Consider the following 17,495-nt stretch of genomic DNA (forward strand, 5'->3'; position numbering starts at 1 on the left):
AGGGATTTGAAGAATTCAGCAGCCCCCACAGCAGCTCAGTCCCAAAGTCCCTGGCTTGAACACTGCACTCCAACTGCCTAGGAGTCCTGCTGGGCTGGTGAACTCAGACAGGGCTGAAGAAAGGCATCAACACAGCCTCCACCACCCATGATTCTGGAGGGGAACTGCATCGCTCCCCTATTCCCTCTAAAGGGCAAACAGGTCACAGAGATGTCCCAAGCAAATGCTGGGAAAGCTAAGACCCTAACTCAGAGGGGCAGTGTGAGACTTTAGTGGCTGTCAGACTGTAGAGAGAAACCATACTTTGCTTTTCGGGAAGCTGCTCCTCCCCGCATGATCCTGGAAGAAAGCTGGAGTAAGAGAACACCCATACAGTCCTTATCTCCCTCATTACGAGGGAAAGAAGTTGCCCAAGAATCTCAGATTGGCTTCTACCCTGAATCGGCTCCAAAGCTATCTCAGGAAAGGCATGTTATCTCCCACCAGCCCAAACCACTCCTATTTGGTACAGAATAATAAAGCCATTAGTACCGAGCAATCACACTATTACACTGTTGCTTTACATGGCTATAATTTAACAGTTCCTCACTGTTTGCTTTAGGAAATCCATTCTTGAAAGGTCTATAAAATTATGAACTCTTGCTCCAGTTTGAAAACACAGGCACGAGCAGGGATTTCTGTTCTCTAATAAATCACATTTCCCTACTAGTAAACACCAGCTTATAAGAAACATCTTTTGTTTATTGAAAGTAAATGGCATGTGGACATTTTAAACAAAAAGAAGGTGGGAGGCTGAGGGGAACAGACAGATTATGTTTTCCACTTTCATTTTGCCTTGTGTCTAAACAAATGGTTCCTAACAGCTTTGTTTTCCAAACCAACTTTCTCCCAGCTGCTATCTGGAACCGCAGAAAGGGAAAGCAATACTCAAGATGTACAAGGATTGCTTGACTTTACACACTCATTTTACTCAGCAGTCAGTGTTCTGGATATACAAGCCACAGGGAGCGTTATTAGGACTAAGCAATAGCGTTGTAGAGACTGGTTGGCTTCACCTACAAAGCAGTACTGGGAGGGTTCACTCAGACCCCTCAAGCCGTGCAAGGGGGAACTTCAGCATTTTGCCAAGCTTTTGTGCCAGGTCAGCTTGCCACAGGACACCATCGATTGCCTTCCACCCAGCCACAATTGCACATAAACTTGGAAGATGACTCTCAATGCATACAAAAACAGCTAAGATAAAAGGTCAGAGGAAACAGCTCTTACAGCGTCCTCAGTGTTCAGTCACTTCTAGCATCCAAAAAACAAGCTATTGCCCTTGATGCTTTTTGGCTGTGGTCATGCCTGTTCCCATGACGAAAGGGCAGCACAGAGATACTGACCAAGAGAAGACCCAAGGACCTGTGCCAGGATGGAGTACATTCCAGTGTTTCTGAATTTTCATCATCTTAAAGACCAAAGATCTTAAGCATCCCTCTGCCTTCAACTGATGATCAAGGCATCAAATATTCCTGTACTCTTTTTCCTTGCCTTCTTGCTACATGCAGTTTAGTGTTACTTAGACTATAGCTGCCTCAGAAGCTCCTTGCCTACACAAGAGATGTGGCAACATTTTGCTAAAGCTTCAGGATGGGAATAGCTAGAGTTAATAATATTTTGACCCATTTCACTCAAACAGCAGATAATTCCTTGTATCCGAGCATAAATACAGAGATATATCTCTATCAGAGTCTCAGAAATGAGGTGCAAATACATGGCTTTATCACAGCCCTCGCACACACACCACTGAAACTTGCTACATTTGACCCACCACCTTTGTAACTATATATCATAGCACGCAAAACCATGCAACAACCAAACAGCCCCTTCGCAGAGAGAGGGATAACAGGATGCTTCTCCACGGCAGTGGCTAGGCACCCATGTTCACAGAAGACCTCTGTGAAGCACCCAGCATTTTCTAGCCAAGTCAGAGGGAAAGTCCCCAGGCAAGACACAGCTCAACCCCCACTGCCACCTCACTCTGGCCCACCTTGACACAGAAGAGACACGTCTACAATCCAAGTGAGGATGGAGCTGCCCACCTCTGTGGCTGAAGGATCCTGCCTCTGCTCCCAAAAGAGGGCTGCAGCTGCTTTCTTTTGGGAATATCCATCTCTATTTTGGTCCTTAAGTTAGTTTGTGAAACTGCTTCACACAGCCTCGGCAAACACCTCCTCTTCCCTTCCTGGGTATCTTTGGCCATCTCCTGTTACAACCCATCAGCTGTGCCCTGTCCAGTTTTTACTTCCAGAGAAGGCCTCTGGCTATGCTAAGAGTTTGCAAGCCCTTGATGTGCTCCACAGACCACTGCCTCCAACACAGCTCCTTCTGCCACTGCCATTCTCAAGGTTACAGTCTTGCTCCACATCTTTCTCCTGTTAGAAGTGAGCTGAATAGAAAAGAGGGAAAAATTCAGTTTGCCAAAACCCTCCATATGTACGACTGTTGGCAATTATGTGAAGGTACCTAAAACTTCCTGCTGAGGAAGCCATTAGGAAGTCACATACACAGAAAACAGTCCTGAACCTTGCCCAAGGACAGCAGATGAAGTTTAGCCAACTGGCAGATTCTAGATATCATTAATCTGCTTTTACAGTTCTGACGAAAAAAGAACTCAACCTTGCAGGCTGGACCTTCACAAGCATTATCTAAAATAGGCACCTGCATGACCACAGATGGAGTCCAGAACATGGCAGCTTCTTGCTTGTACCTCATTCACACCATCCAGGTCTTGCAGGAAGTCCTGCAGCACCTGTACAGCTGGGGAATGTGCACGCAACCCAGGCCAGCCTGCACCATCAGAGACAAACCCTCCACACAAGCCCTTTCATGAGGCCTTTTTCTCCCACCCCTGTACAGCTGGCACAATAGCTAAGTCTCCCTGACAGCACATGGATTTCACTGCTACTCGCAGTGCAAATAAGATAATTAGGCCAGAAATCTTCAAACCCCTGCCAGTGCTGTTGGTAATGAGATTCTGCCATTCACATGAAAACAAAAAAGGAAGGAGGAAGGCAGGTAAAGCCCCTTCTCCACCAACAGCCTGAACTCTAACTGTGAAACCATCCGTCAAGCAGCCTAGTCCAGCTTCCCTCAGAGGTCCTTCCTAGCAGCTGGGGAGTCCACCTCTGAATACAACCCTCAAAAAAGAGGAGCATTCATATGGGGAAACCAGTGGCATGACACATTTGCCAGTAAAACACCAGGTACAAGTAGAGAAACTGTGATGTTTTAATCAGTGACAGCCCTTTTATCTTGCTGTGGGATGGCTTTCTCCTCCCAAAAAGGGACCAGATCACATCTCTGTTCTTACCTGAAATGCAGTCTGAAAAGAAAAAGGGCAAAGAACCCTTCTGCAGGGGTGACACTGCTCTGACACACATCCCAAGACACATGGACTCCTCAGACCGAGCTGAAAGCTTTCACAACAAACAAAATCCCCTGGCATGAATTTAGAACTATTTACTGTACGTTTCTGGTTTTTAAAGTTAAGCAAAGAGCCTCCCTTGTTTGCTCACATTTTCTTGATAGGCTGGGGTTCAAGTCTGGAGAGTCTCTTCAGGACAGGGTGTAAAGTGTCGTAATACAGAACAGATACAAAATGCCAAGAATGGTTCCAGTTTCAGTCCTACCAGGTACCCAAGAAATCTGCACATATAGCCCCTGTCTCTGCCCCTTGTGCTTTCCAGCTCTCTTCAAAACAGCCAACCTGTCCCACAGAGCCCCAGCAGCGAGGCCTGGGTGTGCAACTTGCTGCTCCAAGAAGACAAGAACCAACTCTCCCATGCTGTATCATTACAAAGTCACCTACCCCCAAGAAGTCAGGCTCATCAGACTCCTGCCAACTCTCCTGCATTTCCCAGGTAATTGCACAAAACATGAATTAATGAGAAATAATGAGCCAGCACACAGGGGAAGAGAAGACAATTCAGAACAGCAACAAAGAAAACTAATGGGAAAGTATGTTTTAACAGCTCACTGCAGACGACTGTCACTGCAAGCCTGCATCACCCCAAGAGAGCTTTCACTTCTCTGGGAGGACACAAGGACAGCAGAGAGCACACACCACCCACACAACACAGGAACACAAGAGAAAGGTGAGGGGGGCTTATGCCATGAGTTAATTTTGCAGAGAACAGACAGCGTGGGCAGTCCAGACAAAGCAACAGACTCTGTCCAGGCGCAGCTTTGTCACCATGCACTGCACGGCCTCCAGGAAGTCACAAAACCCATCTGCGCTTCACTGCCTGGCTACAGGCTGCAGTGTCCGACACCAGCTCCCTCCAAGGGTGTGGACTATCCCTGGCTTTATCTAGCCACGCTCTGCTCCTTTCTGTTATCACTTAACCCACAAAGGTACATTATCAATACAGCTAGCCAATCAGCCTTACTTGGACAATAGCAGATAAGAGGGTAGGTTTGAGAAGGAAACATTGAAAATAATAAAACAGGAGATGCTAAACTGTTAAGTCAAAGGAGTCCCCGCAGCTAGGCAATGCAATGAACTTACCAAGGACTTGACCATCTCAGGACTTTGCATCCTCCTGGTGTAACATCTCACCTGGTCCAGTTTTAAAAGACAGTATCTGATTGTGATCTGGAAACTCATTTTTCATTGAAAATGCAAAGTGAGCTCTTACAGCTCAGCAATCGTGTTAGGAGAAATAGCAAGGTAACATCCATATCCATGGCTACTGGGATACACTTGAAGGTGGAGGAAAAGAATGAGCAGTACCACCTTTTGAAGATGGTTAGGACCAAGGGTCAGAATGGGTGGGAATTTGCCTTCCCATTTCCAAATTTAAACTTACTCCTACCATAACAACAGGGGAAAAATATATATCATAGCCTTATGTTCCAAAATCCCTCACACCTACTTGGCTGTTTAACTTTCCAACATCTACAGTGCATTTACCCGCTGTCAGTGCAAGTTTCTCTTCAGAGCACATAAATTTATCCTTTTTCCAAAGCTGCAGCCAGCTGAAACCTGACAGTTTGAGGACAAAGCAGTAAAAGGACTGAGTCTGCTTCCAAATGGTGAAGGACACACTTTCAACAGTCCAGTATCCAAGCAGCAGAATGCCTGTGGGGACCATCACACCACTCTGGGGCCCTCTGATATCAGTGGGGTCCAAGCTAATACGTAATGCTTCTCCCTGCTGTCTCTGCGCTTCTGCTTATTTCACCAAAACACATCTAGAAACAATACCCAGACTTATACCGAGATTTCAGCAAAAACACCAAAATTGCCCATTTTTCTCCACAGTGAGGAAAGGTTTTGCCTCTGTGCATCAGACTGCCAGGTGAGCACTACAGATGGTGGCTGGTCTGGACCAAGGAACACAACCTCATTTATTACTAAAACCAGATTTATTTCCATTAATCTAGACTAATTACTGCTGCTCCTCTTTTAATGAGGTCCTGTGTGTCTTAGCAGGTAACATCAGCACAAAAGAAATCCTCATCTTCATAACCAGGCAATTTTGGGCCATTTTGAATAGCTCTAGTGTAAGAAGGAAATGATGAGAATGATGGCTCTTCCAAAGAACCGGTTTCATTTTAGGGAGTGCTGTGTGGTCATTCTCATGTTCAGGTCAGTAACAGCCTTGCAAAATCTCCTTGACTTTATCCAACTTTTACTACTGCTGAGCAGGGATTAACATTAATTGAGCCTACCCCATATTAGCCAAGGATTATTTGTTAGTCACCAGCCTATAATCACTTGCATTTTCCAGCAGAGACCTTCACATCGCTCAGATAGCTAGCAGGATAATCCAAGTCACATTTTTAATGAAATCTACATAAAAACGCACATCCATACCCTTATCTTCCCCCTTCCAAAATACCCAATTAGTTCAGCTTAGGAAGTGCCATAAAAATTAGTACTGTGAAATTTCCAGTCTAACAAGTTTCTGGTGAGAAGAAAATATTCCCTATGAGGGTAGTATTTTTTTAAACCCACAAACTTTAAAATACATAAACAAGTAATCACGAATTTCCATTTACAGGACTGCACCCACCATGTACACATCTCTGTATTCACACTGCACCCGCACACATCCAGAGTTGATGCACCACAAACAGGTAGGCACAACTATGTCTGCACAGCCACATGAACAGATGCATTTTGTACAGCACCTATCTCTACAGGGCTCTACATCTGAAACACACACCTGCAGCACACTGCCCCGCAGCATCTGAATGCCTCCATCCCAAGAGTATTCACACTCAGCCTCTCAGACAGGAATTTTAATACCTCATTTTACAAATTAAAAACTATGATGCAGACAAAATGGCCTGAAGCCACTCTTAAGTGTGTCATGCAGCAGGGAACTAAACGCCCAAGAAGTCCTACTATTGGTTTCCTAATTCTGAAGGCTCACTGCTGCTTCATGGACACTGGGCAGGGGCTGGCAACATTTACACAAGAATATAAAAACTGCATTGTGTAGGCGACATGGAAAAGGGCAGAGGCATCTTTATGAGTGGGAGAGGGCAAAGCTCCATGTGCTCCACCTGTACTTGAAGCGCTGATGGAGGACATGGCTGAGGTGTTACTTGGTAAAAGCTGCTGTAAGACTAAGACAGTATTTTTCTATGCAAGTGTAACCAAACAGCATGATTCTGGCTTAGATGGCAGCCTTTCTCTTTAAAAGCTATACGGAAGCTGCACATACGTGCCCCATCCTGATTCTTCCTCTAGTTTCCCATGTGCGAGTGTCCTGCTGCAACACCCGAAATCTGCCTCAGCAACAGCTCGGCTGCTCACCAAAGAGGTGCTCTTGGACCTGAAGGTTTCTTTACTTTTCCCTCTGCTTGGCTCCGATCCCATCACATCTGGAAAGCCACATCCAGCACTGGCTGCCCGAGCTAAATGGCGGCTCTGTGCTAAGCTGCAGGGGAACAGGTGCCCGAGGGACTTGCAGGGTCCAGATCCAAAAAGTCAGGCTCTGAATCAAAGCAGCTAAGAAATTTCCATCGCTGAGCAAACACCTAACTGCTGAGAAAAGCAGGGCTCTTACTTACACTAGTGTTAGCTGCAGAAGGCTGAGATTAAGGGATGGAAATCAGGTGAAAGACTCAAGGACCTGCATATATACAGCTTAGTAACGAGCAGGTTACCAGGAAATTTGATCAGTGTACACATACTCATAGGGAGGCTTTTCATACCAGTACCTGTCTTCATATACACCTATAAACCACAGCTAGGTGAATTCAGGCTGAATGAAGGCACACATTACTGGGCAAGGACATCAAACCAGCTTACCAAGGGGCTGTGATGGACAAGCATGCACAACACATTTTTATGTCAGAAGTGGGTGTTGCTCTTTAAGACATGCTTTTGTTCAAGCACAACCATTAAACCTGAAACAAGAAATGTCCTCAGCTTCCTGCAGTACACATGAAGGCAGCGCAACCTCACTAGCCTTAAACCTACAACACTATCCAAGTGCCTTGACTAGTATAAAAAACAAAGAGTGAGAAGAATTATTTGACAGCTCAGCCTCGTGCCCGGATGCTGAAGTGTTACTGGAGCCTTTCACCCCACACTTAACATCCTCTGCTGCTAAACAGAAAATTCTGGCAGCAGCCACAAGCATCAAGTAAATGGGAAGCTATTCTCTGCCAGCAGCTGGGAGAAACTTCCTTTTTTCCCCACTTTGCACATAAAGAAAACCCCACAATAGTACTTGAGATAATGCTGCTAGCCAGATTTTCAACTGACAGACTCTTGAGGAAAGCCTCCAGATATGAAGTCTGCTCCTAAGGACTCTCTTCAAGCAGATGACATTTGACTTCAGGAACATCTCCTTGAAGAAAGGTTCACTTTTTTTTCAGTACAGAGAAAAGAGTACAAAGGAAAAGAAAGAAAAGTTGAGTTTACTGTGACCTAGGAAAAACAGCTAAATGATTTTGATCAATATTTTGATTTCTCTGACAAAAGCCGCAATCAGCGCTGACATAAACAACTGGTTAGCAAGCCGGGGGGGGGGGGGGGGGGGGGGGTGGGGGAGGGTGGGCAGGAGGGGTAAATCAAACCAGAGTTTCAAGACACTTATCTTTCCATCACAACAATTGCCACCAATGACAGTAATTTACATGGCTAATAGGCAGTATTATGTTTACAAAATCGTTCTTGGGAAGGAGGATCTAAACGATTTTTGCCAATCCAGCAAAGGAGCTGGTATTGGATCAGATGCTGGGGGTTTTTTTCCCCTTTTATCTTCTATGCATATTTCGCCAAGATGCCTTGCTATGCAACAACCCATAGTGCCTTTGCAAGCACACACAAACCTGTGGAGCACATGATCACCCTCCTGTAACAACCTAAATTCTCTAACAGCAGGGCTGCCTGAGCCTCTATGGCAGAGGAAAATACCTATCAAGCAGGAAATAATGGAGTCAAGCCGGCAGCCTCAGATCCCCCACCCCATGCCACACTTCTTACCCCACTGCTGAAGATAACCTCAAATGAGCCCCAGCATCTTGTACACAAGCCTTATCTCCCATACAGTGACAGGTCCCATCCCAACACCACTGGCTAAACCCCCTGAACATCAGTCTGAACATCTGCTAATTCTCTGTCCTCCCCAGCCTTTGTCTTTTTTTGTCAGGAGAAGCTCCATGTCTCCTTACGAGCTCTCTCAAGGCTTTGCCAGGAGTCAAACAGGTGAGCCGGACTGGTAGGGCATAGAAATAGGTTGCAACTAGCCCAGTCCCTCTGGGTCAACATGATTAAGAGAAGGACTACAGAATGATATTTCCAGAAGGGTAACAGCACACAGCATTAGCACTATAAGGAGCACACTGGAGTTTTTCACTAGGCTATCGCCAAAATAAAGAGACAAAAAGGGGACAAAAATTTCCAAAGGAACATAAAAGCCTTCTCAGTTGCAGTAATAACAAATCAGTAAACACTTGACTAGTTTTCTTTTAATATTGGGCACAATTCCACTTTTATCTGGAAAATACACGCACCCATTCTGCAAGTCAGATCCAGCTAGCCAGCCAAGAGGCACAGAGGACAGTCTTGCATCAAGTGCAAAACTTCAGGTAATTTTAAAACCTATAAGCACTGCTGATGCTTTTGAAAAAGATTTATCAAAGCCCTGCATACATAAACAGCCAGATTTTGCCAAAACCCTTGGTGTATTCACACAACACGGCACAGGAAATCCATCCCATTAAGTAATGACCTTTTTGGTCACACCAATTAACTTGATCATCTATCAACAGTCCATTTATAAACTATCAAGGACACACATTTCCCAGCACAGACAGTGAAACATAAAGGAGGAGCTTATTCATATTCCCCCCAACCCCCGCCAGCCTGGCATCACTTCTGCAGTCCAGGTTTGCTGTTCCTCTGCTCCAAGTTCTGCCATCCCAGTACCTTTCTCTGGAGTTCTGTTTTAACTGTTTAATTTCCCAAATTCTTGTATTTAACAAGGTGCTAAGCCATCCCGACTCGAAAGGGATTGTGGTTCAAAGACCCAAGCAGGAAATGAGAGCAGGGAAATCAGTCAGAGTAAGGGAAAGGGCCACAGCAGACTGAGCACAGGTGCAATAGCTTCACACACTAGATTTTAATTTTCCCACCAATTTGGGCTGAGAGCAACCTCTGGGGATGCTCACATTTCATTAACACACCTTTAATATTAACAACCTGTCCTAAAGAAATCCACAAGAGATCTTGAAAAAAAATTAAAACATTAAAAAACAAGAATACATAATAATAAATCAGGTTATTCAAAAGCTCAGCTGAATTTAATATGGCAGTAATAGGCAACTGCATTTAAAATGCAGATACAGATTTTTAAATAATTTCAGAACATCTCATATGAAAGTTTCAGTGGAATACAGTAATTGCTTATCATAACCACCACAAAGTATGTTTATTAGCCACAGATATAACACACTGCATCTGCTGGACTTCTCAGATAAAGCAGGCCCATATCACAACAGCAGGATCCCATGGATTAAGAGCAGGAAAGGATCTGACTCAAAGAGAGACACCAAAGGGCATCAGTGACATGAACAAAAACACATCCAAGGGAGAAGCACCACGACCTACACACTCATGAGCAAAGTGTCTTGACACGTGCAAACAGGAAAGTGTTAGATATGCTCAAACAAGACTGATGACAAGTGTTTGGGTTCTCCCAGGGAGAATGTCTCTTCTCAGCAGCTGCAACTCTAGCAGGTATCTACCTTCCTGGAAGTAAACACTGACCAACTCTTCCCCTCCCTATGAAGGGTCTTCAGAATTAGGAAATTCAATGGTCTTTTAAGGATGACTTCAGCATACCAGTGAAAGTCAAACAAACTAGAAGGAGCTCTTTGGTCCTTCCCCCCACATCTGGTGTGGGGTTTAGCATCTCTAGAAGGGCTCATGAAAACACAGCTCAACTCTGCTTTTTATGAAGATGGCAGATTCATTTTTAACAACTGTGGATCCTCTCACCAAGAAGCCGCTAAGTCAGAAAAGCGTCAGAAGCACTTGGAGGTCACTTACTCATGGGATTTTAATAAATGCAGGAAGGGTACTTAAGAGTGACGGTGTTCTTTATATGTTTACAGTGTGTGACAGCATCTTCTGCCCAGCTGAAACAAACAGGAAAACTGAGGCAGAGACAGCAAGTGACCAACACAAAGCCTACAGAAAGAGCCAATATCCCAGCAACTCCAAGTTCTGTGTTTGGAAAATGTTTTCTCAAGAAGAGAGGAAAGCAAAACAACTACCAAGCCCTGTGACGCGAATGCTGGCGTAACCATAAAACAACAGCACGTTTTAAAGCATAAAAGACTTTAAAAATAAAATAAACAAGTGGACACAAGGACTTGAGATAGTGATTTCCTGCAGCTTTGTGTCTTATGACTGGATTACTCTGTCCTACCCTAACAGGGTGCAAGATCTGTTCAAAGCTCTTCCTACGGTTAAAGCACTTTAGGTTCCTCTCCTAGGTGGGTTTTCCAGTGCCTCTCCTTCAGTCCATGCAGAAACTGCATCTCTCTCCTCTACTTGATCACTTATTTTCCCTATCCACACTAGCTATGACTGACCAGCAGGTCCAAGAATTATTGAGAAAAGGAAAGGGAGATGGACAGACAACCAGACAGCATGACTATATAAGTCTCTTTTCCTTAGAAAACCAGGCTAAAAATACTGAGACAAGTGGGTCCAGTTCTTCTCCAGAAAGTAACAAAATTGCACCAGAGTTGATTTTGGCCCAACACACACTTGGCAAATACTGATAACAAGGATTTACCATATCCCATCTAGTATTACAGCTGACTAAAAGCAAACATTTGCTTCCTACAGATAACAAAATGACTATGATCGCTCGAGGTTTGTAAAGGTTAGGGTTTCTGCTGTCACCCAAGGCAGGCCTATAATTCCCAGTGTCCAAGCAGAAAATCCCCTGCATGTAACACTGGCCTCAGTTTTCCCTCAGGTACACACTCACCTCACACAGAGATACAGTTTGGGACGGATTCCAGCAACAAATTACAATCAGATTAAATATTAATTCCCATCTTAATTATATAACCATGACTAGGCTTAATGGCCTGGCAGACATTTAAACAGGAGAGGAGCATGTAAATCATGCAAGCAGCATCTCTTACGCTGCAAATGCTCAATCTGGTTCACAAGCACCTGGATTCTTCCCTGGGAAAACAGCCAGCCTTTGGGAAGACAGCTCGGAGGGAGTCAGAGTTCAAATCACCCAGCAAGCAATACAGTATCAGGAGGCACGAATTCGTGAGCCAGCATGGGACAATGCAGCACTCTGCCCTTGGGACAGTTGTACACTATAGTGACAAAGATCATGTACATGCTGAATACTTATCGATGGATTTCACCCTCATTGATGGATTTTTATCTTCTCAACACCTTTGACAGAGAAGCATGCAGTGTCTCTACTTTTGTCTAAAGATGGGCCCTGAGGGCACCATAGCAGATGAAGCAACTGGCCCAGGATCACAGTGGGCACTCAAGTGAGATGTCCTGTATGCTGCGGCAACACGCAGCCCACCCCAGCAGTTCCCAAAAGCAAGGGGCTCTGGTGCCCCCCATGCAGAGAGACCTGTGCTGTACCACCTAAACAGCTACCTCCAGCTCCAGATCAGGCTGCAAGCATGCATGCAGGGAGAATCGTCTCCCTTCTTCAGGGAAAGGCAGATTGCCAAACATTTTCTTTTTAAATTACTACTTTCGCCACTCTGAAGTGGCTCGTGTACCATCAGCGATACACCCACCCTGCATGGGGCCCCCTGCAGCAGATCAAACTTTCTACAGCTGCCAGGAGAAAGTCTGCTGCAGAAAGGGGGGAGACATCAGAAAATTAGCAGGTTCTGCTTCACTTTGGACTTCAAAGTAGTGAAAGGAGAGGGCACAAAAAAGGAAAACAAAAAAGCTAGGGAAAACAAAAACAGAACCAAGCCTGAGCAGTTTCTGCTTCAGCTTCACACACCAGAAGAAAAACAGAGAAACACCAGCAGAGACATTCCCTGCCTCTGCCATCAGGGCTCAGAGACTGGCTGTCATGACAGCCACAGCACAACGGCAGCAAGCTCCCGCAGAAGAAACCTGCCCCTGGAAACACGATACAGGCAAAGCCTCACTAATGTGGTGTGCATAAGTGTTTGGCACCCCGTTTCTTGGGGACTGTAAGAAATATCCCCTTTCCTGCACTGCTCATCCTGCCTCCTTGCAACCCAGCCCATGAACAGGCGACACCGCAACACCACAGTCAACAGGGCAAGCGGATCTGCATGCAGGTGACATCCTGCAAAGCGCAGGCGACCGCAGCAGCAGAGACGCACGATCCCCAAACAATGGTAACACTGACTTCCCCAGGCAGAGGCACTAACTCCACACAGCTGGCTGCGGGGTTACGCCACCAAGACAGATGTGACAGGAAGGATAAAACAAATCAGACCTAAAGTTAGGTGATGTTGAAAAAGGAAATCTGTTCTGCCGCAAGAGGACTCAACCACAAATCCAAATGACATAAACGCATACGGATTTCAGCTGATCGTTCGAATGGAAAGCTCAGCCCACTTCCCACCAACACATCCCCTGTAGAGAGCCACAAGGAAAGCAACCAGCACAACCCCCTTGCCAGAGCCAACTGAAGAGGGGTTGTTCTGTTGTTTGGTTTTTTGGTTTCTTTTTTTCCTTAAACCCTTTCCTGCTACTGCAGGGAAAACAGTCTCAAAGTAGGACAGGCAGAAGGCTTTCAAAACACTGGATCCCGTCCCCAGCTAGTGTAAACTGGCACGGCTTCCATCAAGTCCACGGAAGGAGGAAGGTTTTCCAGTCTACTTCTCTCCTAGGTATTCCATACCCAGTGAGGCTTGAACTTTGGATCAAAACACGCGGGCTCTGGGATCAAATGCGGACTTTACCAAAACCATTTCAATCTTCTGCCAAATTAATTTCAGATTGAAAAAAGTCCCTGTTTTTCTTTTCTGAATCAAACCCACCTGTTGGAAAGCACATCCGTATGTACCAAGTGGCATGTCCACAGACTGCGCGAATGCACTCACTACCTCTCTACACAATATGTAGCCCATTGTTAGAAAACAAACAGAAACAATTTTCACTAGTTGCCTATTGGCTTCCAAAAAACGCAGAGAAGCCACAACTGCAAATTCCCACAAAGCATTTGAAGTTTTCTTGTTGAAGTGGGTTTGAAAAACAACATCCACTCCACCACCCCGCCTTTTTCTTTTTCTTTTTTTTAAATCATTGTTTTCCATTACAAGCCTTGGGATCCACTTAGCTCTTTGCTCAAACAAGCAGGAGATGCAGCTCCCACCCGCCTCAGCTTACCCATTCATCTGCTGGTGGGGTCACAGACTGCCATCTGTCTAAAAAAAACCCACGCGCACAGATGACAATGGGCCATTTACATGGACCGTTATTCATTTCTACACACAGCCACTGTAACGCCGCACCTATATCAAATGATAACCTACACCTTACAGGAGCTCAATGTTCTGAAAAAAAAAAAGAAAGAAAACAACCCTGCAGCCATCCACCACACTGTATTCTCCCCCAAAAGGCTATTTTCAAAGCCATAAAGACTAAACATCCTTTGTGCTGTTATTATGTTCTGCCGAACCTGAATGCATCATAAAAAGGAAAAAAAATGTACAATGACATAGGGATGGCTCCTCCACTGCAATCCCTCTTTTAGGAGGCTCTTTTAAACAAGAGCAACTCCAGGGCACACACAAAGCTCACATTTTTCGGCACAGCTCTGCCAGCCTACACCTGTCCAACCCCTTCTCGGGGACGAGGACAAAAGCTTTTGCGGGTCTGTTCACGCACGGGCAACAAACCACGCACCCCAAGGTCTGCAGCTCCAACAACCCTCGATGCAAACTTCGACAGTAAACGCAGAAAGTCAGCCAGCACGACAGGCGTACGTGTACCCGTGCACGGAGCCGTTTGCATAACCATTGCAAAACATGGGCACAAGGAGCACGGCTATTCCTGGGTCGCTTCCTTGACCAACAGGACATCTGCCCACCCAGGCGTCCCGCACTGGTGGGAGCGGGGTGAGGGTCCCCACCACGGCCCTGCCAGACACCTGGGCCTGCTCCAGGCCAGCCCCTCACCAGACAAGCACTTTGTCCCCCGGCCGGCCTGGCACAGCAGCCACCCCTCCAGAGGAAACTTGCCACTGGGGAGGTGGAAGCCCGGGGGTTGCTGCTGCTGGCCCGCTCCACCCCCCTAGCCCAGCCCCGAGGGGGGCTCCCTGCGGGGGACACCCTGTGTCACCCCCCAAAAGGTGACCCCAAAGGAGGCACCATCCAGACACGGGTTGAGGCCACGAGCGTGGCCGTCGCCCGACTCAGTGGGACGAAAAGCAGACAGGGGGAAGAAGGGGATGGAGACGGGGTGTGTGAAATATGGCCACGGGGGGGGGGGGGGGGGACGGGGACGGGGACGGGACGACGACAGGGGACGGCTACTGGGGGGGAGGGGGAGAGGGCGGCTGTGGAGTAAAGGCCACTAAGGGCTGCTATGGGAGGGGTGAGAACCGGCGGGGGAGAGGGTCCCGGCCACGGAGCGCATCCCCAGGGAGAGCTGGCTGCTGCCCAGGGCCGAGCGGGGTGCGGCTCGAAGGCAGGTGGCGCGGCGGTCCCACGCGCGACCGCGGCCGCCCGTGGGCTCGGGGTGGGCACCGACACCCCCCCCCCCCTCCCCTCCTTCCTCACCCACCTTGCACGGCCAGGACGGCGAGGGCGGAGAAGCAGAGACAAAGCAGGTCCTCCAGCGCCATGTAAGCCCCGCCGGGCGCCGGGAGCAGGGGCCGCCGCAGCCGCATCTAAGAGGGGAGCGCGCTCTCCCGCCGCCCCACCGCCATCTTGTGCGAGCGCCCCAGCCCCGCGCTGCCCGCCGGCGCCGCCGGGCCCCGCTGCCGGGGGCGGGGGGCGGGGGCGGCTCTGGGCTGCCGCTGCTCCGCCTTTGTCAGCGGGTTCGCCGCCGATCCGAGGCGGAGGGGCGGTGGGGGGTGGTGGGGTGTCTTCTCCCGCCCTCCTCGACAGCGGCGGGACCAACAGGTTGCTGCCAGCCCGCGGCGAGAGGGGAGCGGCCCCGTATCCTGAGGGGGGGGAAGCGGAGACGGGCAGCCGCGGCAGGTGCGGGGCGCCTCCGCCGGGCCGGCAGCTCCCCAGGACGGCAAACGGGGGGGTTATAAACATTTTGTGTCCTTTTTTATATTCCCCCCCCCCTTCTCTTTAGTTGTTGGGGGCTTTCACACACACACACCCCCCACACCCCCCCCCCCACACCCCCCCACACACACACCCCCTCTGCCAGCCCCTCAGTCCCGTCAGGGTCCACCCGTGGCCGCCGGCCGCTTTCCGGCGCTGACAGACGGACGGGCGGGCACAAAGCGCCCAGCAGCTCACACCGCCACAGCGGGGCCGGGGCTGGCGACGGCCACCCGAGGGCTAATGTCCGCCCTCCCACGGGCCCTGCTCTCAGCGGGTGCAGGCCTGGCTCTGTGGGGAGAGGGGGAGGCTGCCGCCCCGCACAGCCCGGCCGGGCTGCGGAGGCAAACGGACACCAGTGACCATATGGCCATCGGTTTGCAATCCCACAGGGGCTCGTTTGGAAGCACAACTCCTTCAGGTGTAGTATCGTTCATCGGGCTTTTCAGGCGTCAAAGTCTAGCCTATGCGTCTCGGCTCTCCTTAAAAATAAAGCAAATAAAATACATGGCGCAGCCTGCCTGCACTCCGTACCAGCGGAGAGGGGCAGGACCCATCTGCCAGCCAAGCCAAAGCAGTGGAAATGAGGCAGGGAGCCGAAGAGTGCTGAAAGATGGAGACCGAGGCCGCTGCCTTCCCAGCTTGGCTGGGTCCCAGACCCAAAGTCACGCTGCACGTCTGCCCGTAAAGCCGCAGGTGCAGGTTTAGTCCTGAGGGCAAATGACACCAAGACCTTCTTTCGGCAGGGGCGGCTGGCGCCAAACAGGAGGGCAGCCGCATCCGGAGCGGGTAGGAGGGGGTCTGCTTCAGCCTCCAAAAGAAGAGGCTGCTCGGCGCACCGGGATGTTTTATCGCAGCGGTGTGGAATGCAGAGAGGGTTCCAGCTATGCAGAATATGAAAAAAGAAACCTTTTTAATCCAGACCCTCCTATTTATTAGCTTGTATAATGAACTATAAAAACTTAAATGAAACCAGAAAGGCTGCGTGGTGGGAAGCAGGTTTCCCGTGTGTATGAGTTACGCAACTGTAAGTCAGTCCCTTGGCACTATCAGCGGAGACAAGCCCCGGGGGCCAGCAGCCCCCTGCTCTGGACAGACGTGCAGGGAGCCTTTGCCCAGCATCAGGGCCCTCCCAGCTGGGTGGGCGCTCACTGCACACCTCGCTGGAAAGGAGGGAGTATTAAGGCCACAGCAAATCCACTGACCCTGTTCCTGCACCATCCATACACATAACTCCCTGTGGAAGGAAAAGGGGATAGTAATAGCCACACTCCCTTCTGCACTATTCCAGCGTGGAGCTAAAGATTAACAACCTCTGCAAACCCTCCTTTCTCTTTGGGCCTTTCCCACCTGCTCCTTTCTGCACAAGGTGGTTTTAAAGGTGCTGTCAGATTGCTTTAACTAGGCTGTAGAAGAATGTCTCCTCATTGTGTCTGCCAGTGGTTTCTTTCAGACACACCCCTGCCCTTTTTTCCTCAAATCGCAGACAGTTCTCCCTCCCTTTAAGTAAGGAAACCTTTACCTAAAAGTCAGGCGAGTCTGGCATAATATAAATAATGAAAACTGCTAGTGGTCTGCAAAATACTGCACGCTGCCTAATAGCACCTGCCTATGTTAAGGCATTGACCCAGCTCCCTGCCAACAAGTCAGGGTTAGAAGCAGGCACTAGCTTCAAAAGACCCAGGTCTAATTCTTTTCTTTGCTCTCTGCCTGATATTACAGTG

The 17,495-nt window shown here is 48.3% G+C and overlaps 1 protein-coding gene across 4 annotated transcripts in view; it reads right to left on the minus strand.

The window, feature by feature from the left end:
• Nucleotides 1–15,434, minus strand: part of IGDCC4 (immunoglobulin superfamily DCC subclass member 4) — a 100,964-nt gene extending 85,530 nt beyond the window's left edge. For all 4 annotated transcript variants that reach the window (XR_007507411.1, XR_007507410.1, XM_049811570.1 and 1 more), the window contains exon 1: nt 15,278–15,434. Coding sequence is in view for 2 of the 4 variants with exons in the window: in XM_049811570.1 (XP_049667527.1) it covers nt 15,278–15,383 (106 nt within the window). In the remaining 2 variants the exon portion in view is untranslated. The remainder of the gene's footprint in view (nt 1–15,277) is intronic.
• Nucleotides 15,435–17,495: the final 2,061 nt, after the last annotated feature.

The sequence above is a fragment of the Accipiter gentilis genome, chromosome 10, assembly GCF_929443795.1.
Source record: "Accipiter gentilis chromosome 10, bAccGen1.1, whole genome shotgun sequence".
Lineage (NCBI taxonomy): Eukaryota > Metazoa > Chordata > Aves > Accipitriformes > Accipitridae > Astur > Astur gentilis.